Here is a 22356-nt window from a genome sequence, read left to right as displayed (position 1 = left end):
GAGAGTTGGGTGTCGAGGGCATATATGCATTCAAGAATGATTAGCACTCGAGTGTTTAAAAAAAAAGGCTTGATTCAACGCTTAATATTCGGTGGAGATTTAGCGAGTCCCTAAACAAAAAGCTCGTTTCTTTCCCCAGATTCCTCTAGTCCAGTGAAAAGGCGGCGAGGGGTTTTAAAGGGGACGCCGAAATGACGGATGAACACCACCTACATCACCACCCTCTCTGCACGTGAACGCCCCTCTTTCTCTCTCGTCGCCGTCACATCCTCCTCTCCCCTCCCCCCAAAACCCCTGCCGAAAAATTCCGTAGAGCGAAGAAGGCGACCGGAGAGTGGCAGCCAGCAGCAGCGGCGGCAGCAGCCAGGCGAAACAGCGCCTCTCTTGTCCCTTTCCCCCCTTTTTAATCTCTCTCTCCTCCGCCCCCTTCCCGCAAGAAAAGCTCGGATTCCTGGGCGTTTCCCCCCATTCCCCTCCTCGATCTGAGACCTTTGTCGTCCCCAAATGGCCGCCTCCCGCTCCCACTGAACCCCCCCGCCGGCACACCCTTCGCTTCCCCGCTCCTTGGCTTCGCGCTGTCGGGGGCTCCTCAGTGACCGTGCGCCGTAGTAGTAGTAGTGGCCGAATGGGTGCTGCAAGGGGAGGCGTCTCGGCGCTGCTCGTGGCCGCGCTCCTGCTCGGCGCCTTCGCCCCTCCGGCCTCCGCGGCGTCGTACCCCGCAAGTGAGCCCGGGTTCTCGCTCTCTCCCCTTCCGCGTTTCTTGATTTGGTTCGGTCCTGACGAGCTTTCTTGGTTGCCGTCGCAGAGGTGGTCAGCGGCTTCCTCTCCAATGCGGCGTCGGCGGTGCTGAAGCGGCTGTGGTCGCTCAAATCGACGGTCAAGACAGGTGACTGCTGGAACCCCTCTCTTCGCCTGCGCCGCGACGCGCTTTCCAGGTTTCCTGAATCGGGGTTTTCCTCAAACAATGTTGGTTTCTCTGTGTGGGGAGCAGCGAGCGGGGCCAAGTCCATGGTCAAGTACGAGGGCGGCTACACCGTGGAGACGGTCTTCGACGGCAGCAAGCTGGGGATCGAGCCGTACACCGTGGAGGTCACCCAGGGTGGCGAGCTGCTCGTCATGGACTCCATGAACAGCAACATCTACCGGATCGCGCTGCCGCTGTCCCGATGTGAGCCCCCTTTCTTTTCTTTCTGGTGCTCCCTGAATTTGGAGTATCTAGTTAGTGCCTAGTGGGATTCTGCTAATCAGATGCACGCCAAGTGATTGGCCAGGGTTGGTGTTGAACTGCTGATGCTGTGGGTTGGTTGGAGTCATGAATTCTGCTCTGGCCTATCTCTTGATTGCGATGTATTTGTTAGTTAGCCGTCCGAAATTGCGACGTTTTTCATCTGTTCTTATTACCTGGTTTGTTTCATTTGAAGAAGTGATTTGCACATGTAAAAGTGGGCAATTGGGTCTATAATTTGAAAGTTGTTCGATCCACGTGGTTATTTTAAAAAGTTTGTGCTATTTTTTTTGCGGGGTTCATGTTAATCTCTTCAAGTTGATGATATAATTTATAGCATTGGCAAGGACAAGTTGGCATGATGATATCCTGACTTAAGATGATTGTCCTATACAGCTTTACCCTGTTTTGTGATCTACTTTTTTTGTTTCTACATTTTCCATAAGGTGATGATGACATGGCTATCCATGTTCAGCGACAGATGATTTTGAGCTATATTGACCCTGGTTTCATCTTGTGGTCCTGATCTGAACAAATGCAGATAGCAGACCAAAGCTTGTTGCTGGTTCACCAGAAGGAATTCCTGGTCATATTGATGGGAGGCTGCGAGAGGCAAAGATGAACCATCCAAAGGGATTTACGGTGGACGGCAGGGGCAACATATACGTGGCTGATGCTATGAACATGGCTGTTAGAAAGATCAGTGATACAGGTAAGCTAAAATGTCTTGTGGGGTATATGCACATGGTTTTGTCTGTTCCTTGAGCATCCTATGTCTGCCTTTTGGATTTTGTTGGGCTTCTCCAGCATGTATTTAGTAACTGGCACCTACATCCAAAATTGCACTTGGAAGGATGAAAAGTGTAAACTAATATCAAAGCATATATGTACCCAGCTTGAGTAAATCTGCTTAGAGTGATCTCCGAAGTCGTCGTGGTGACCAAAGTACAACATGTTTCTAAAAACTTACTGAAAGCACTGTATGGACATCACTTGATTTGTAGAAACGGAAGATAATTTTTAGCTTAATTGTTAGCACAGAAGAGCACAACTGTGAGACAAGAAATGATAGAGAATACTGCTTTCTTGTATGCATACAAAGCTATTCTTGGAACAGTATAATGTTCTGAAGCTGCATATAAGAATCATTAAACGAAACCTCTCTGCTTTTCTAACTTGATTAAGTTGCTATAGCTATTCTATTTCATAACAACAATTGTTCCATGCACAACACTTTTACTTGTCACTGTTAAATGCAATAATGCTGTCTTGCAATGTTACCGTGTGCCCCAAATTTACCCATCCATCTAACTTAATGAGAAGTCTGACAGTTGAATTTTCGTAACATGCATAATTATATTATGACCTTCAAATTAACTGAGTTACTTTGCAGTAAAATTGAACCATTCATCTAACTTAATGAGAAGTCTGACAGTTGAATTTTCGTAACATGCATAATTATATTATGACCTTCAAATTAACTGAGTTACTTTGCAGTAAAATTGAACCAAAATACTCTCCCATCCCTATACATGTTTTTTCTTATCTAATTTATTGTAAAAGAAGTGCTTGACATATTGTGTTCTGGCATTTAGGAGTTACAACTATTGCTGGTGGGAAATCAAGCAGAGGAGGGCATGTTGATGGACCAAGTGACGATGCAAAATTTTCTACTGATTTTGAAGTCCGTTACATTGCCAGTAGCTGCTCCCTTTTGGTGATTGACAGAGGAAATCAAGCTATTCGGGAGATTCAGCTCAACTTTGATGACTGTGTGTACCAGTATGAAGCTGGTTTTCCTCTAGGTATATATTCATCATATATTGTGCAATTATTATATGCCCTGAATAACTTGTTGTCAATGCTTACTACCTGAGTTAGCTTTTTAACATTTGTACCGTATAGCTAAACTTCATAAGCTGTATCTTTACAGGAGTAGCACTGCTTCTTGCTGCTGCTTTCTTCGGCTACATGCTTGCATTGCTCCAACGCCGGGTTTTAGGGATGGTATCAACAGAAGATGTAAGTGCTTACTGTTTCTTTTCTTTTTCTGTGAGGGAAAAACATCATGTAACTTACCTGCCAGATTGGCAGAGTTAGCAAATAAGGCAATGGCTACAATGGACCGTGGGCCTGCTGTACCCCAGCAGGTCAGCACATGAATATGTTGCCATCAGTCTTTTGTCACTCCTGGTACTGATGTCCATCATTCATTGGCCCCAGCCAGCTTCCTTACTATGCCCGCACATAGCCCACAGTTACCAGTTTGTTGGATAGCTAGTACACCTGTACAGCATTCTAGTTGAAATTGCTGGGTAAAATAACGTATTATCCGGAAGTTCACAATGCTACCTAGCAGACCAGTTAACGTAATTCGGAATGGAAGCTTGTAAATATCTACACTTACACTATTAGAATTGCCCAATCTTAATCAGAAGCTGCTTCTGATTAACTAGGTGGGGCATGTGAAATTTCTGCATAAATGTCCAATTTGTTTATTCTGGAAGGGTAATCCAGTATGAAATGTTTTCAAAATATAACACTGTAAATATCTCAACTGTGTAGGTTTATGCCATCCTTCTCCTAAATTTGAAAATAGGTGTCATTTTATTTGCATTTTCTTTTTGTGCAGTAGTTGGGTTTTGACAGGGATCTTGTTGCAGTAAATTTGACCACAGCATTGTCTTGAATGTAAATTATCTTGCAGGAACTCCAGACTCCAATGAAAGCCAGCATCGCAAGCATCCCTCCATACCAGATTCAGAAGCCGCTAAAGCCTTCCCTTCGACCCCCGCTAATCCCAAACGAGGACGAATCCGAGAAACAAGAAGTCGAAGAGGGGTTCTTCACCTCACTAGGCAAGCTAATCGGAGGAGCAAAATCATCCGTTGCCGAGATCGTCGGTGCAGCATTTTCCAGGAAGAAGCGCCCAAGCGTCCACCATTACCAGCAGGGCAGAGCAAGCCCCTGGCCAGTGCAAGAAAGCTACGCCATCCCGCGCGACGAGACGCCTCCGGTGGTGGACACGAGGACGCCGACCCCTCGCAAGAACTACGCTTTCATGTCCAAGGAGCCGGAGAAGATCCACCACATCCGGCAGGGCCGGGCCCCGTACAACGGCTGGAACAACGGAGAATCGCCCCAGCAGCAGCAGCAGCAGCAGCAGCAACAGGTGCATCACCAGTACCTGCAGCACAACAGGCAATACTCCCTGGGGCCGCAGACGTTCTACGAGCCGAGCTGCGAGGCGGCGAACGAGATCGTCTTCGGGGCGGTGCAGGAGGTGGACAGCGCGCGCCGCGCCGTGGAGATCAAGCCGGTGAACCACTGCGACGCGGCGGCCTACGAGCAGGGCGGGCTGCGCTACCGCAGCAGCGGCTACATGGGCTAGACAGACAGCTAAACGCAGGCTGTTGTTCTTCCTTTCCCAGTTACATGGTTAGATTTCGGTATTTTGCCGCCTCTGTTGTACTACCTGTAAGGCTGTGACAAGGAGAGAAAATGGAGCAGCAGCTCCAGGTTGAATCATGGATGGAAGTCAAGGGAAAGCTGGGTTTTTGCTAGTAGAAGGTGGTGATCTTGGACTAATATATTACCGAGGAATATATGTTATATGTATGTAGATCATGAAATGCGTTTTGATCTGTTGGTCCTGGAATTCATCGTGTGGTGGATAACTTGTCGCACCGGCCGCATGGTCGGGGCACTGTGCTGGAACATGCGCCGTCGCCCATGGGCATGGCAGACAGGCGTGGTGATTTGCTGCTCATGGTCATGGGGGTAGGGCAGGGCAGGCACGGCTGGCGGTACAAGGATTCAGTGTAAAAATGTGGTGGGCGTTCAGTCACATGCTGCCACGCCGACCCTGTCGGCCGCCACTACGGACGGCGCCGGGCCAAGGGGACAAGGCAGTACGCATCGGCGCACTTCTATGGTAGTTCCTTTCCATAATTTCACGCACGACCGATGCCAATGGAAAGAAGCAGGGGCACGGCCCAGCGACTATCTCTAGGATAAACAGTGAAGCTGCCATGCACTACGTTTGGCGATTACCGCCCAAACCCCATTCACACCTCACTCATTTACTGTCCCTTCGGTTTCACTTTTTTTTTTGCGTATACGCTTCGGTTGCACTGATGGCCTCTCCACCACCGCGCCGCCCCAACCCTTGCCCCGTCCACGATAAGCTAGCCCCACCAGCACTGGCTCGACGGCTTGATGCGATGTCCACATCGCTACCAAAGACATATGACGTGTTTGGTAGGCTGCATCCGTCCCAACCAAGCCATGTCGATGCAAACTTGCATGCTTGGTTGGCTGGGCTGCACCTGATTCGTGGACCGCAGAACCGCAAAGCACTTCTGGGCCTGGCTGAGGGGGAACTGTCGAATCGGCCATCTTTTCAGATCCAGGATCTAGCAAGTCACGTGTGCCCCTCACCTGCACGCCCGATGAAGCGCGGGAGACGGACATCACATCTTGAATCTCACATGTGTCTCTCACCGCCGTTTCGGTCTCACCGATGGCCGCTCCACCACCTTGTCGCCCCAATCCTTGGAGGGGGGGGGGGGGGGGGGCATGGACCCCGTTCAGTTGGCGAGGGCTCCGAAGTCCCCTTTTCCCTTCTGCCCGAGGCCGTGGTCCTCGGCTATCGCGCCCATCAACCTTCGTTGCTCCTCCACCGGCGGCAAGGACGATGGTAGCATGGATGGGGCTGCAGGTGCCAGCACATCCGCGCGCCCGGAGTGGGGATTTTGACCCGCCTACGAGGGGTTTCTTCCCTTGCTCCGGCACAATCCGATGCTCCTCCCACCGCTACGTCGAATGTGGCACCGGTAGGGGCAGGGTCATCGACTGCGGGTTCCGGCACATCCACCCTTGTTGGGTCGTTGTTTCGGGTTGCTCGCGTTGTCCATGACTACTCCACCTCCGGCGGCACCGGCTCCAATGGCAGTTAAGACAATAAGTAGAACACACATCTCTCTTTTCATATTCGATTTTTGGGCCGATTAGGTTTTTGGGGTGGTTGTTTTGATTTGGTATGATTTGATCCAAGTGGTGAGGACTATGATCAATTTAGTACTGCTAGTATTGCTAGGATTACTAGGATTGCTAGAATCCGACTCAACTAATTGATAGGATCGCTACGAACATAGTACAGGTTCATGATTATGATTAGTGTAGGATTGCTTGCATAGAATGTGCATGTCTATGATCAGTATAGGGCTGCTAGGATTGGTACATGTGCTTGCTATGTGTCCATGCGTATAATGTGCATGATCAATGCATTGATCAAGCCAATGCACATTGCTACGACCAGTGCATTGATCAAGGAAACGCGCATTGCTATGATCAGTTCATTTGATCATACCAATGCACATTGCCATGATCAGTTCATTCATGTACACTGTAGTGGTAGATAGTGTCCATTTTGCTATGCTACTGACCCGTGTCTGCCTAACTGACAAGGTGATGAAGACCGAGTGGGATGTCATCGGTGGTGGCGCCCTCCACCAAAAGTCTTGGAGGACGTGATTTGCGGATCGAGATGTCGGGGAGGAGGGAGGCTGCAGTGGTGGTGACGGTGATGTCTTTGCCCATGCTTGGCCGCAGGCTAAAGCTTGAGCACAAGACAATAGAACCAGTGCCACACCGGTTCTACGTGTAGATCAAGAACGATGACGACCTCGCCTTCCTGGTTGTCCTGAAGGCTTTTCAGCCCGTCCTGAGGAGGTGATTCTACATTCGGCTGTCTCGTGGCGTGCCGCTCGCCGCTGGCAAGTGGTGTAACTGCTGGGTGCAGGTTCAGCAGTTGGGCAACAAGGTGGTGATGGAGCAGTGCTAGAGCAACTTCTGCTGGAAGGACCTCGTGCTTGCCGGCGACATACTCGTTGTCAAGATCAACACCTTTTGCTGGAAACTGTGAATATTTTGCTGAAAACTGATGATATTTTGCTGTCTTAAAACTGCACCCTTCTAGGTATCTGTGTGATTGCTAATGTGTTGTGTTAATTGTGTGTTTTATGTGATGTTAATGTGTTATGTAAAGATCACCATTTTTGAAAGGGGGTGAGCAGAACAACACATTGCACACAACCAAACAGACGTGGTTTGCATTTGTTCATCCTTAAACCACACATGCCGTCCAAACAACACAACAGACACAAAATAGATCAACGGTGCAATGCAAGGGAAGGGACAAAACGTAACAAAATGCACAACATGGCCCAAAGGTTATTTCTACTCAGCCAAGCTAAGGGGGTGTTTGGTTCAGGGACTTTTTAGTCCCAGAGACTAGAAAAAGTCCCTAAAAAGTCCCTAGGAACCAAACAGGAGAGACTTTTTCTACAGGGACTAGAAAAAGACTCTACTAGAGAGTCTTTTTTTATTAGTCCCTGGGACTAGAAAAAGTCCTAGGACTTCTGAACCAAACACCCCCTAAGCCGGATCATAGATACAAGAGGACCAAATTTTGATGCAAGCAACCAAACATGCACATAACGTTCCTCGTTAAAGGAACTATACCAGGATTCAGAATGTGTGCAAATGTTAAACACTTCCCCTGCTCTTTTGTTGCAGATCAGTAGATGAACATTCACAAGATCAGTTTTTCTTTTTGCGCAAAAGCATCCTGCCAAACTCAAGTTCAGATACTACAATGCTTTGACCATCATCCCCTCAAACACTGATCTCATCTCTCTAAGTGCGGGGAGAAAAGTTCAATACGTTCAGTTACATGAATTCACCACATCACACTGGAGTGCACAACCTATAGCCGTGCTCGCCCATTTCTCTTTGGCTCCGTTTTTCTGTTCTTCCTTGTTTTACATTGATCCTATTTCCGCCTGTCCTTGGCCCTTTTGAACGTTTGCTTGCCCTTGTTCTTCCACTTCTGGTTGCCTCCGGGTGTCCGGGCCACCTGAATTTCCCTTACCTTACGCATCCTGCAATTTAACGGAGAGCCATGTTGTTCAGTTTCAGGAATTCTTAAATGGAAAAGATGCATTATCTACCAACTTTAGTTATTTAAATCCAGTGTATAAATTCAGTTTTCTTCTTTTCAGAGACTGGAGAACTTCTGATATGCTACAGGTTGAATCTATCCCCTCAAACTTCAAAAGTAGATGGTGATTCATTTGCTCGAATGCTGCGTCACAACCCAGCTCCAAACCAAGGAAAGGCTCTAGTCTATTTTACAGTATGTTTCTGTTGTTGTATAACAACCGATGAACTCTTTGATCTGGAGGGCCATATGCAATTAATACACAAAAACTTTTACTGGCAGGTGACAACAAGACTCCAGTATCACTGCATGTGGATAGAAAAGGATGATGGGCTTACCTGTAGTTCTTGAGTTTTTGGTCAGATAACAGCTCATCAACCAAGGTCTGCTTCCGTTCATGCTTTGTCAACCTACTTGAGTAGAACTCAGATGCAGGCTCAATAACCGTTCCAACCTAAACCCATCATCAAAATATTCAGCACGTTAACAACTGATGAGCATTCACAATTTTTCAATGGTATGGTATCCAAAATACTTCATAAAGCTCGCAATTAGATCACTTACTTGGAAATACTTCGGAAGAGCCTTGGATTTACCAGACCTCTTGAAATGCCTTTTAGGGTCCATTACATGCCTCAGCTGCAAAACATATGTCGAGCATATTGTGCTTAAGCCACCAAAACATATAAAAACTCAAGAATAAGTAGATGGCCCTGTCTAACATTGTGATTCAACATTTACATAGTATTTCAACTCATGATATTCAGTTCATAAAAGTAACACAGTCTGACCAGATTGCAATACTAGGATCAGATAAGCCTCCAAAGATGGCGCATGTAGACAAGCAAATGAGGAATGCTAAGTGTTCACTAAACCATACATGCTTGCTTAATGGTTAAATTTCATTCTATTGAGAACAGACAAAAGGAAAGCAGTAGTACTTTGTTTTAGGAGAAGCCTAGCTATCCTAAATAACAGACAAGCAGATGCTCCACATTCCCTCAAGCACTACTACACACTTATCAAATGACTGATGCTTGCCCGTCAGGAATTCAGGATCACCTTCCTAAATGCTAAATTAAACAGGCGCTTTTCTGTTTTCCCAAGTTACATAATGGAGCCCCACACTGAATTCTACTACTGACAACAGCGCACCTAAGTGTAACACCATACCTGCAAAATCTCAAGGTCTTTCTTCAACTCGGGAGTGATGCTCGGCGCCGGCATGTCAAACCTGGAAAACGACGCAACAGATCATAATAAGCACCCACCCATCCAAGACCCCAGTAGAAAATTTTCCAATTCATAAGCGGGGCTCAACTCACCAGCCCTTGCCGGTGGTGTCCTTGACGTTCTTCCTCGCCATCTTGTTGACCTTCCTGGGGTCCCTCGGGGGCACGTAGAGCCCGTCCACGAGCTCGTTGCTGGGCTTCCAGAGGGACTCCTGCGCGTCAATGCTCGGGGTCGGCGCCGAGCCCTTCTTGCTGCTGCCGCCGGCCGCCGCCAGGGAAGGCAGCTGGGGCGCCCACGACAGGCCGATCGGCGCTGCCGCCGCCGACGACATCGCTCTCCGAGCCCTTGTAAGCTTGGATAGCTGCTCCTTCTCTTGCCCCGGCGTTGTTGGGTTACGCGACGGCGGCGGGGGCGGGCGGTGGAGGGGAAATCAATGAGGCGGCGGGGTAGGGGGAAGACTGCGACGGGGGAGAGGGGAGGGGATTAGGGCTGGAGACCTACGCGGGGAAAAGCGAGGAAACGCGCACCCCTCCGCGCGCTTTGGGCCAGCCCATATGCGGGAGACGCGGCCCTTGTTTTACTTCTTCTTTTTCAAATTTTGAGAAATGTTCACGAACCACAAATTCGACAAAAAATGTTCAGGGTTAAAAAAACGAAATTTTAAAAGTTCAGTCATTTGAAAATATGTTCTGAATTTCAAAAAATATTCTCAGATTTCAAAATGTTCACGAATTTGAAAATATTCTTGGATTTAAAACACATACATGAATTCAGAAAGTGGTCCGAATATCAATATATCTTCATGGATACAAAAATGGTTCACGAGTTTGAAAAATATGTTCCAGGATTTCAGAAAATAACTGTGAATTTGAAAAATCTTTTTAGATTCCAAAAAATATTTACAAATTTTAAAAAAATTCTTGGATTTTAATAAACGTTCATGGATTAGAATTTTTTTCTAAATTTCAAAAACAATATTAACAGTTCCAAAAAATGTTAATGAATTTGAGAAGTGTTCCCGGATTTTCGAAAAAATGAAAATTGTTTGAATTTTAAAAATGTTTGTGAATTCAAACAATATATTTGAAAATTTTATAAAAATTTCAAAATTCAAAAGAAATGCCTGCTAGTTCCAAATATTCTTCCCAGACTTAAAGATGGTCTCCAATCCGAAAATTGTTCATGAATTTCAAAAATTGCTCCAAAATTTCAAAAATGTTCTCTGGTTTAGAAAAATGTCATCAATATGAAAAATATTCTCAGATTTCGAAAAATGTTCATGAATTTAAGAAATTTCTTGTATTTAAAAAAATCATGAATACTAAATTGTTCATGAATTTGAATTTTATGTGCGACTTTCTAAAAAGGTCATGATATTTAAAATACATTCACGGATTTGGGTAAACTTCACGAATTAAAAAAATAAGTTTGAAGAAAATCACGAATCTAAAAAAATGAAAAATAAAAACCATCAAAGTCAAAGAGAAAACAAAAAAAAGAGAAAAACAAAGGAAAAACAAAAAGGAAAGAAAATCAAACATGTGGGAAAAAATGGAATGGGCCGGGCCACATAGAGGACGGGATGCACGGGAGGGTATGTGGTAGGTCACTATCCAGCGACCTACACGTGAAATAGGAAGCTCCCAAGGGCTATAGGAGGAGATCCGCGGACGTGGGGTTTTTGGGACATGGCTTGGTAGATCTTCTTGAGGACATGGAATTAAAATTTCGCGACTATAGTGGGCCTATTTCTGTCATGATCTCTTATTCACATATGTCAACCTGTTGTTTTTCATGTCAAATACTAAAATTCCCTAAAAAAATGTCAAATGCTAAAAAGGGCGGAAGAAGTATCAAGCCTCTTGAATATTTACTCTTTGATTCAGAGATACATCTCTGATTTGGAAATTTCTAAAGCGAACAAACCTGCTCAAGGACCTAGATGGACTGCACTACATGAGGGTTTTGTAAAAATAAATGTCGACGCAGCTATGGGCAGAAACGATGATTGATGTGAGTTGGTTGTTATATGCCGAGATGAAACGAGTGCATGTTGGGGAGCTCCAACGATCTCAATTTTAGATATGGTTGATCCGGAAACTCTGGAAGCAATGGAAAGCTGCGAGGCTCTTTCTTAGCAGCGAATCTGGGTTACTAGAAGATTCAAGTGTCAACCGACCGTGCGACGATGGTAGCAGACTTGAAGGGTAATTATAAGGGCTCTTTTGCAACAATTATACAAGACCTACACAGAAGGATGCTTGATTTATGTTTGTGGAATTTATCCATGAGAAGAGGGAGATGATTCATGAGGCTCACGGGCTCTCAAAGGCAACAACTACTTTACCATTTGGTCGTCATTTATGGCTTGCAGCTTTACCTGACATTATTTGTATCCCCATACTGATTCTTACTTAAATAAAGTTGTTACCCCTAAAAAAGAATTTTTACTGCCAAGCTTTAGGTTAGCGTGTGAACAGAGAAAAACATCAACCTTTTTCAATAAAGGTTGTTCTTCGTAACATTGTGAGGGCTATCCTACAATGATGCATTTGCTTGCCTGCATATAGCCCAACCAGGCCTGGGCGGGAAGAAAAAAAGCATGTTTGGTTGCATACAAGGAGTCTTGGCTCGTATGGGCACGAAACTTAAAGCCGCCCAAAGCCTGGCTCCCTAGGAATACTCGAATCGACCGTTTCCAGCAAGCCAGGCTGAGTCGGGGGTAAAAGTAGGACACGACGTACGTCGTGGTGGAGGGGGGAATCAGGGGGGGGGGTGACGCGAGAAGGAAATCGGCGGAGGCGGGACGACGCGAAATCTAGCCTCCCCCATTTACTCGCTCACCCTATCTATAGGACAAGCACTTCCTCTGTTCTTAGCATCGACGACGGTGGGGAGTCAAATCAGCACAGGCGGCGACAGAGGCGGCAACAACACTCTCCGATAGTACCAGTTGGTTCTGCCCTTCTTCTTGGACTCCGTGTGGCTATCCTCATCTCAATCATGACCCCTACGTCCGCTTCGTCGGCTCCGAAGCAAGTAAGAAGCATACCAACCCCCACCCTCCCGCCTCTGTTAGGTCATTTGTTAGGAAGGTGTAGGATCGATTGCGCCATTGCTGACCGCACCATGGGTGTCGCCTAGGTTGTGGATGAACGAATAAAGCTGGTAGTGTAGGCAACATCACTGATAGCTGTGATAGGCTAGAAGATAGCAACCACACCTATGTGAAAGAGCAAGTTGCCATGTTCCTCCATGTTGTAGGTCATAACAAGAGGTTCAGGGTTATCCACAACACGTTCAGGAGATCAATGGAAACCATTTCCAGGTATTTTGAGCAAGTGTTATATGTTGTTGGGGAGCGCAGGGGAGAGATGATCAAGTCACCAACTGGGCAAACTCCAAGCAAGATTCGCACTATCCCAAGATGGTATCCGTATTTAAGGTGAGCACTACTCGTAGTTCATGCCTTCACATGCTTGTGTTGCAATTTTTAGGGTTGCCATAACACCATCTTGTCATGCCATTTTCAGGATTGCATTGGCGAAATAGATGATACTCATGTGACTGCTAAAGTGCTGAGGTCACAAGATGAATCATACAGGGGATGGAAAGCACTACACAAATCAGAATGTTCTTGTTGCGGTTGACTTTGATCTGAAGTCCACCTATGTGTTAGCTGGGTGGGAAGGATCAACCCATGATGTTAACATCCTAACCGAGATCATGAGTCAACCTGATGGCATCAATATCCACTATGGCAAGTTCTACCTAGGATATGCTGGATATGCATGGCGACCTGGTGTTCTTCCATCCTTCAGGAAAACCAGCCACTATCTAAACGAGTTCTCTTCCAGGAACTATCCTAGCACTCCACATGAATTGTTTAATCACAGACACTCTGGCCTTAGAGTTACAGTTGAGAGGACATTTGGTGCTATGAAGAATAGGTTTAGGATCCTGGATCAAAAGTCATTCCACCCTTACCCTACCCAGTTTAAGCTCGTTCTTGCATGTTTCATCCTTCATAACTGGATCCTACAATTGAGTTGTGATGAACTTGTGCGGGAGGATGAAGATGTGACGCCTGATGATGTTTGCCAGCTCTGGCCATGGTGTAGAGGCATTTGACAACGAATCCTGGAAGAATAAAAGGATGGAGTGGGCTCAGGCAATGTGGGATAACAGAGGTCAGACAAGGATCTGAAGAAGAAGAAGAAGAAGAAGAAGAGGCAGTAGAAGAAAATACCAGCAGCAGCAGAAGAAGAAGAGGATGAGGATGGACCTCCACTTGGTTAGCATCAATGAACTTTTCCCTAGTCAGCCATATGGCTCTTAATTTTTACCGCCATTTGTTAGTAGCTAGGATGAACTGTAATTTGTTCTCTAGCTAGGACCGAGACGATGTTGAATTCGTGTGTGGTAAGGTCACCACTAGTGAGAAGTGATGATCACACCTTATGTCGTTCGCAAGCAAACAACGTGTGGTTCGTCTAACAAGTGCGACCCAGGAAACCAAACACCATGCTAAAAATTGCTTACCTGATGCAGCTAGCCTATATGTAGGCAACCAAATTACACGCGTATGTTGGTTTTTGGCCTGCATTAGCTCAAACAGGCCCAACTGGGACAAGTATGCAAAGTGCCCAAAAACAGAGATGGCAACCAAACGCGTCACAAGTTTCTAATGGATCTCTAAATGAAAGGTACTTAGCTATGCCCATCAATGCTGGTCTTTTAGAGAATGGTACTTTTGATTTTGAGAGATCGCAGTAGGAATAAGGTGAGAGAGTAGATGGAGAAATTATTATCCTTGATGGGGAAGGATGCATTAATCATGTCCCATACAAGCCATCCTGGTTTACTCAATGGTGCTTTTCCACCTTCCCCATGGTCTATGTGAGCATGTTAATTCCATCATCCGCAAATTCAGGCGGGGTGGTAAAAAGGGAGAAGGAAGGCTCATTGGGTTTCGCGGGACATGGCTTCAGGGATTTGGAACTGTTTAATTTGGCCCTTTTGGCTCGACAATCATGGAGAATCTTGTAAGAATTAATATCCTTGAGAGCAAGCATCTCACACTCTCCTTGATCGCAGGGTCATCGTCATCAATCTCAAGGTTGTCAAACACTCATCATCATCAATCTCCAGGTCGTCAAACACCTCGTCGTTCAGGTCCAGTTGGTCAAAGATTCACCAAGATCGGTTTTAGAGGCAATCCCCGCTCCACATCTTGTCACCAACTAGGCATCAGAAGGAGTTGCCATCACACAGGGGGATGGAGGGGAGTCAAATGACAGGCGCTCGATACAGAACCCTAGCGCTTGGGAGAAAACGTGGACTGGGACTCAGTGGCGATCAAACTGCCACATGGACATGAAACCCTTCCACTATTGTTTACTAGTAGACTGCCCGTGCGTTGCCACGGGCCAAAAATGGATGTGTAAACAATGCTCAATTTATAGCTGCAATCATCTTCCGTTGTAAATGTTGTCGCGCCTCGTTGTAAACTTTTTTCTGGTTTCTTGCTCCTCCATTTTATAGCTGCAATCATCTTCTATTCCTACACATGCTTCCAATCCTATGTTTTGGATACCTCCAGATTGAACGCAGCCCATTTCTTTCTATCCTTGTCTTTCTTCTCGCGGAGGCAGCATCTCCTTAACCATCAGTGAAAAACAAAGCGGCCTATCTCTTGTCGTCCCTTCTCCCCATTCACCTTTATCTCTTTTTTTGAAACGAGGCAAAAAGACTTGCCATTTTCATTGATTAGAGAGTGAGAATTGCCCGTTAATTGACGGGTAACCAGGCTAAAACCGATATATCCAACCCACATAACATGGGTACACCGGCCAACCTGGCTATTGACATAGAACATAAAGCTACAAAGAGGAAAAGACATCTGGCGACTAGCCGCAAGCGTCATCGTCATCACCGGTTACCTCCGAACGAGAAACTCTGACTTCACCATAGACCTTCATCGTCGAAGCCAACCCCGCAAGCAGCTGCACCGAAACCATGACGACACATGCCAACAGAAGGCCACACGCGCAAACAACTGACAACTCCGACTCTGACGACGAGCATCACAAGGGAAATGTGCAGGACTTGCGGCGCTGCAGCTTTGACTTCAAAGCAACCAAACAACCAGCGAAAGAGCACCTCGGACAAGTTGAGAATATATGACTACCGAAGCCCGAGCCACGAACGAAGCTCCTCTCGACTCCATCATCGTTGCCAAACAGACACCATCGCCCCCGAAATGGCTGCCTCAACAAACTACACAACAAAGATGCCGCAAAACATGCAGCGAACATGCCGCCATCCACCAGTCTCCGGGTATTGGCCGACTCTGAGACGATGCCCCAAAGAAGGAAGAAGACGTGAAGGCCCCTTTGTCGCCCGATCCTGAGGATCCGAACTTTCCCTCCGGAGACAAGGCCGCGGGGACAGGCCGAGAGGAGCACCACACAGCAACAACGCTTCCAAGAAAGAGCACGACGCCCACGAGGATCACCGTCCCCGGACCCGGCAAAGGCCAAACATAGGATTTCTCCCGGAGATACTCAACCATCAACTGCTCGCACCGGCACAACAAACAAACCCCATCCTGCCGAGGCCGACAATGAACTTGTCATGGGGTCCCACGATGCACCACGTCTGGACGCACGCACCACCCCATTCCCCCAGCCAAAGCCGCTAACACCAAATCCGGGGCCACTGCTCCAGCAGCCTCCACCATGCCACAACCACGCCGGGCTAGCAAGATGGCCATATTCGTCGCACCAAGCCTGGAGGGGGGCCGCCACCCCGCCCCATCCAGCAGCAGAGCTGCCGGGCCGAAGCCTGAGCAACCCGCATCAGCCACAACCCCGCCCTTGGAGTGGGTGGCAAGTAGCCAACCGTCGGATCCACACGCCAGTAGCCGCCGGAGCGCCGCCAACCGCCATGCCGTCCCTGCCAGATGCCGTCGAGGCGCCCCAAGGCCGCTCCCCAAGCAACATGAAGAAGGACACCCATCTCCAGGTTGCCTCGTCATCGCCCACACAGCCGAAGGGGACCGCCGCATCTGCAGTCACACCGACCACACCAGCGTCGCGACCAATCTCGGGGCCGCCGCCGCGAGCTCCCAGCACCGATGTCAGAACGACGTATGGGTGCCCCGCCGCTGCCACGCAAGCACCAGCGGCAGTGGCGGCAGGCCGCTTGACTTGGCCTATCCTCTGGCGGCTAGGTTTGGCGCCCTGGTGCCGCCAGGAGCGGCACTCGAGCGGGGTCTTTTCTCTATGGGACCAAATTTTACCTCTATCTCTTCATCCGCCCTTACTCTAGTATTATTGTCAAATCCCAAACTTTATCTTCTCGCTTTACCATCATTTGACGTTTTTATTTTCAACTTTAGGAAATCAATGAAATGGTCCTCATGTACTGCGAAAGATGGCATATTGTCTGCTTTCAAAATGAAACAGTTCTCACGAGCACTATTCAAGGAAGAAAAGAATACAGTTAATTAGCAAATGCCATATGTGTAGACCGGAGAATGGTAAACACCCAAAGGTAGTTGCCGCACCCATTACTTCTTTTTCTTTTTTCGCCTTGTCGCACCCATTATTAACCGCAAGGAAATTCCGCATCTACTTATATATAAAAAGTACTTTACGGGATAACTAGGAAAAAGAGAATTATGCTAGAAATTACCACAAAAATCAGAAACATCTAACCTTAAATTTTTTTACATCAGAAATCATAACTGTTTGATCTACTTTACAGCTAAAAAATTACCCACGGCGAATCCGGCCAGCAGCCTATCGGCCATCCGTTGCCATTACATAAATCCGTCGGCCATCCCCAAGGTTATGTGGTCCACCATCGTCGACAGGCCTGGCCAGCAGCCTATCGGCAGCGCCACCCCTGCTGGGCCGGGGCTGGAGGGGCTGGAGGACAGGGTGCTGATCCACCTTGAGCTGATCGAGGACTTCAGCCCGGACGCCGCCGACAACATCCCGAGGAACGCCCAGTGCCACCCCCTCGACTGGACCAAGGGCGTCATCGACGGCGAGCGGCAGACGAGGGAGAGCCACAGCTCCCCTGCTGCCCGAGGGCGGGGCCAGCGGCGTGATGATGATCATGAGGACCACGACGACCACCGCGGCAGACAGGGTGACCGCGGCCGGTCCTGGGCGGGCAGGATCTTCCGGAGCAGATCCCGAGCGGATGGCAACAGGCGTGAAGACGGAGGGCGGCGCGATGAGCAGCGCCGACGTGATGATCGCCGTGGAGATCGGCACGATGGGCGTGACGGGAGGCGCAGGCAAAGCGGGTCGGAGCCGTCGCCGGCGCTCCTGGCCGGCTCGGGTGCTGCCAGCAACACCTCGGTGCGGGCGACTGAGGGCATGCCGATCGTGGACGTTGCGGTGCCTTCGCCTGTGCATGGCCGTTCCCGCGTTCGTCACCCTTCGCCACGCTCCGAACGGAACCGCTCCAACAACAACCTGACGCCACAGGCTTCTCCACCGCTGTCCCCTACGTCGGTGCTGCCGTCCTCATCAAGTTCAAGGCGTGCTGATGCCCGCTCTGCTGCCAGGGACGCGGCAGTGGCGGTCAGGGTGGAGGGGGCTAGTGCGCTGGTGGCCGGTTTGTGCTCTCCTCTGCGGCTGTCGCTCCCAACACCGACGTTGCCGCGCGCTGCTGGGTTCTCACCATCACCAACTCCTCCAATCTTCCCAGGCAGGACCCCTCCTAGAACCCCGCTCGTTGCTGGCGGGGTGGCTGCGGTGGCCGCACCAATGGAGGCCTTTTTCCGGGAGCGGGAACGGGCTCTACTTCCGACCCCTCAGTCTTCCCCGGTCAAGGCACCAACAAGGAGACGCAAAACGCTGGCCGGGGTTGCTATCACGTCCCAGAGTGGGGGATTCTCGCTTCGTCGTACCAGTGCCCGCGTTCAGGCGCGCAAGGTGGGCTTCGCCACCTCCATGGCAAAGGAAGCGCAGGGGCTGGTCTGCCGCACTATTGGCATCATCCGCAACGGCGAAGACGTCACCGCCCGGGCTCTCGACCAATTTGAGCGTCAGTTCAAGGATCAGCTGCCTGACAATGTCATGACTGCTCTCCGTGGCCTGTTCAAGATCGACGACACGCATGCTGCTGCGGTGGAGGAGGCCCTCATTGGTCATGGGGGCGCAGCAGCGCTGGACCATGAGGAGGAGGTGCAATCCAGCACCTAGGTTGTGTTCGTTTGTTGTGCTGTCAGGGTCTCTAGTTTATCATGTTAGGACAACCAATTAACCTTCTTAGTTGGAATGTAAGGGGATTAAACTGCCCAAACCGACGGGCCACTGTTCACGAGACTATCGCTGCAACTTCGTGTCATTTGGCTTGCTTACAGGAGACCAAACTTGAGGTGTTGGACCAGTTTACGGCTTCCTTCCTGGAGGGGCCAGGCTCAAAAGCTTTGCCCACCGGCCGGCACTGGGCACTAGGGGCGGCATCCTGCTGCTTTGGGATGACGGCGTTGTGGCTGTGTTTGATGTTGTGCTCTCGGTGTACTGCCTATCGGCCAATATCCTCATCCGCGAGTCTGGGGTTTCCTTCAAGATCATGGCGGTCTATGGCCCTACTGCTTCCTCTTGCAAGAACGCCTTCTTCGCGGAGCTCCTGGCTCAAAAGCCACCTCCAGGGACCAAATGGCTCGCTCTGTGTGACTTCAACCAAATACAACACGCGCGCGACAAGAATAAGCGGAACATCAACCATGGCCGCATCAACCGGTTCCGTAACACCCTCCACGCATGCGAACTCAGCGAGATACACCTGCAAAATCGTTGTTTCACTTGGAGCAACGAGCGAGACAACCCCACCCTTTGCAAGCTCGATTCATTTTTCTGCAACGCGGATTGGGATCTTGCCTTCGGCACCCACGTGTTGCATGCTCTTTCCACTTCGCTTTCGGACCACTGCCCTCTCCTTCTCGCGGATGATAGTGGGCCAAGGAGACCGTGTTGCTTCAAGTTTGAGAATTTTTGGACGTCCATGCCGGGCTTCCAGGAAGTGGTGGACAAGGCTTGGAGCGAGGTGTGCCCTCATGTGGAGCCGTACCTGCGACTCTTCCATAAGATGAAAAAAGTTAGTGTCAGGCTAGCGGAGTGGAGTCGAAATCTTTTCTCGAAGGCGAAGCTTCACTTGCATGCGGCCCTCTTGGTGATACTCCGCCTTGACGTCGCCCAAGAAGACCGGGAGCTCTCGCCTGGGGAGAAAGACTTGAGGGCAAAGCTAAAGAGAAGGGTGGTCAGTCTTGCGGTCCTTGAGCGGGCGAGGAGAAAGCAATGCTCTAGGATCTCAAACTTAAAGGAGGGAGACGCCAACACCAAGTTTTTCCATCGAAGGGTGAATGCACGCCGGAGAAAGAACCACATCCATAGAATTAAGCATAACGGTGGCTGGGTCACTGGACATGAGCAGAAGGAGGCCTTGATGCACGAGCATTTCACCAGCGTGATGGGACGGGGGACTTCCTATCCCGTGGACTTCAACTGGGACGCTCTCGACTTTGGTAATCATGACCTCTCCGACCTCGACAGCCCCATATCTGAGGAGGAAGTGAGAGCTGCCATCAACGAGATGCCCAATGACAAAGCGCCCGGCCCGGACGGTTTCACTGGAATTTTTTTCAAGAAATGTTGGCTCACTATCAAGACTGACATCATGCAAGCCATCCACTCCTTCAACAATTTGCATTCGGCAAACCTACACTGGCTCAACGCTGCGAACATCGTGCTTCTCCCCAAAAAAGATGGGGCGGAGGAGATAGCTAACTACAGACCTATAAGCCTCATCCATGCCATCCCCAAGATCATCGCGAAGGTCCTTGCCCTACGGCTTGGCCCTCACACGCACGTCCTCATCTCCAGCGCGCAGAGTGCCTTCATCAAGAGGAGATGCATCCATGACAACTTTATGTATGTGAGGGGCCTTGCCCGCCGCCTCCATAAAACAGAACTCCAGCGCTGCTATTCAAGCTCGACATCCGCAAGGCGTTTGACTCTGTCAAGTGGGAGTACATTATTGACCTCCTGCAGCGGAGGGGATTTCCTCCGCGCTTTCGGGAGTGGATCACGGCCTTGCTCCGTTCATCTTCCTCGCGAATCCTCCTCAACGGGGTCCCAGGACCTATTATCAGGCATGGTCGCGGCTTTCGGCAGGGAGATCCGATCTCTCCTCTGCTCTTTGTCATTGCCATCGACCCTTTGCAGCAAATGCTCGACCTCGCGACCCGTCGTGGACTTTTACACAAGCTTCGAGGGCGTCGTGCCATTCTCCGCACATCCCTATATGCCGACGACGCGGCGGTCTTCATGGCTCCTATTAAGGAAGATATCGACAACTTCGCTCAGATCCTAAACTACTTTGGCAAGGTCACGGGCCTCTGCACAAACTTCCAGAAAAGCTCGGTCGTCCCAATTCGATGTAGAGACATCAACCTCGACCACATCCTTGCAGCCTTGCCGGCCTCCCGCGCAGCTTTCCCCATCAAGTACTTGGGGCTACCTTTATCGGTTCGGCAGCTGAGGCGAGGCGACTTCCAATTCCTTGAGGACAAAGTGGCGGCCAGGCTGGTGCCGTGGGACGGAGAGAATATTACCGCCATTGGGCGCGGGGCGCTTGTCAAGTCCGTGCTAACCTCTCAGGTCATTTACCACATCATCGCCCTTAGGCCTCCATCGGGCACCCTGCTGAATATCACAAAATTGGAGAGGGCATTCCTATGGGCGGGCTCTAATAAGACAACTGGGGCCAAGTGTAAGGTTAACTGGGAATCAGTCTGTCGGCCGACTGACCTCGGAGGGCTTGGCGTCCTGGACTTGGCTACGTTTGCGAGAGCCCTTCGGCTTAGATGGCCGTGGTTCGAGTGGTCTGAACCTTCCAAGATGTGGATTGGAATGGACAACCCTTGTGATGAGCTTGACCGTGATCTATTCTACGCCTCGACGTGCATAACCATTGGCAACGGGGCATGCGCCCCATTTTGGGACTCCCCGTGGGTTAATGGCGAGAAACCTTCCGTCATAGCACCTCTCATCTTCGAGGCTTCCACGAGGAAGAAATGGAAGGTACAGGAGGCCATGCATGCGGGCGCGTGGCTGTCCAAAATCAAGCTCCCCAACAACTGGACAATGGAGCACATCCGGCAGCTTGTCACGCTTTGGGCTCGGCTGAGGGCCATCCCCCTCGCGGTGGACGCCGAGGACACCATCACCTGGAAGCATACTGCCAGCGGAATCTACTCTGCCACATCCGCGTACAGTGCGCAACTCCTTGGGCTGGTCAGCTCGCCCATGGGCTTCGCCGTTTGGAAAGCATGGGCTCCCCCTAAGATGAAATTCTTTGCTTGGCTGGCAATCCAAAACCGAGTCTGGACGGCGGATAGATTGGAGAGGAGAGGGTGGCCGAACTGCGGCCTATGTCCACTCTGCAAGCAGACGTTGGAAACGGCGAGCCACATCTTCTTCAAGTGTCGGTACTCCATTAGACTGTTGGGCCTGATCAAAGGCTGGCTCAAGCTAGACTACCTCGACATCTCCTCCTGGATCACGATGCGCTCCATCAAGGACTGCTGGCTCAACATGTCCAACTCCAGCATGCCCAACCGGAAGGCGATGGCTTCTCTTGCTATGCTGACCTGCTGGACCATTTGGTGCGAGAGAAATGCACGGGTGTTTCGTCACAAATCCACGCTTCCGTCTGTATTGTTCTCCAACATTAAGAGCGACGCCAACCTTTGGGTAATTGCGGGTGCTAAGCACTTGGGTCAAATCATGCCGGGAGAGTAGTGGCTTTGTAATATTTTCTTTCGCTTTTCTTGTAAAGGCAACTCTAAAATCCTTCTTAATTAATGGAT

General features: G+C 49.4%; 2 protein-coding genes across 2 annotated transcripts; one reads left to right on the top strand and one right to left on the bottom strand.

The window, feature by feature from the left end:
* The first annotated feature begins 224 nt into the window (after positions 1 to 224).
* On the top strand, positions 225 to 4869 carry LOC123145390 (uncharacterized). Its single transcript, XM_044564792.1, has 7 exons — positions 225 to 722; positions 806 to 886; positions 992 to 1168; positions 1767 to 1937; positions 2821 to 3030; positions 3159 to 3247; positions 3933 to 4869. Exons 1-7 carry the CDS (start codon positions 626 to 628, stop codon positions 4614 to 4616), a joined length of 1509 nt encoding a protein of 502 aa, XP_044420727.1. The 5' UTR covers positions 225 to 625; the 3' UTR covers positions 4617 to 4869.
* Positions 4870 to 7764: 2895 nt separating this feature from the next.
* Positions 7765 to 9948, bottom strand: LOC123145389 (rRNA-processing protein fcf2). Its single transcript, XM_044564791.1, has 5 exons — positions 9554 to 9948; positions 9402 to 9462; positions 8793 to 8867; positions 8567 to 8682; positions 7765 to 8169 (listed from the first exon to the last, which is right to left on the bottom strand). Exons 1-5 carry the CDS (start codon positions 9790 to 9792, stop codon positions 8061 to 8063), a joined length of 600 nt encoding a protein of 199 aa, XP_044420726.1. The 5' UTR covers positions 9793 to 9948; the 3' UTR covers positions 7765 to 8060.
* Between the last annotated feature and the right edge of the window lie 12408 nt (positions 9949 to 22356).

Source organism: Triticum aestivum, chromosome 6D (assembly GCF_018294505.1).
Source record: "Triticum aestivum cultivar Chinese Spring chromosome 6D, IWGSC CS RefSeq v2.1, whole genome shotgun sequence".
Lineage (NCBI taxonomy): Eukaryota > Viridiplantae > Streptophyta > Magnoliopsida > Poales > Poaceae > Triticum > Triticum aestivum.
The sequence above is the reverse complement of the archived record's forward strand: the minus strand, read 5'-3'. Positions and strand labels throughout refer to the sequence as shown.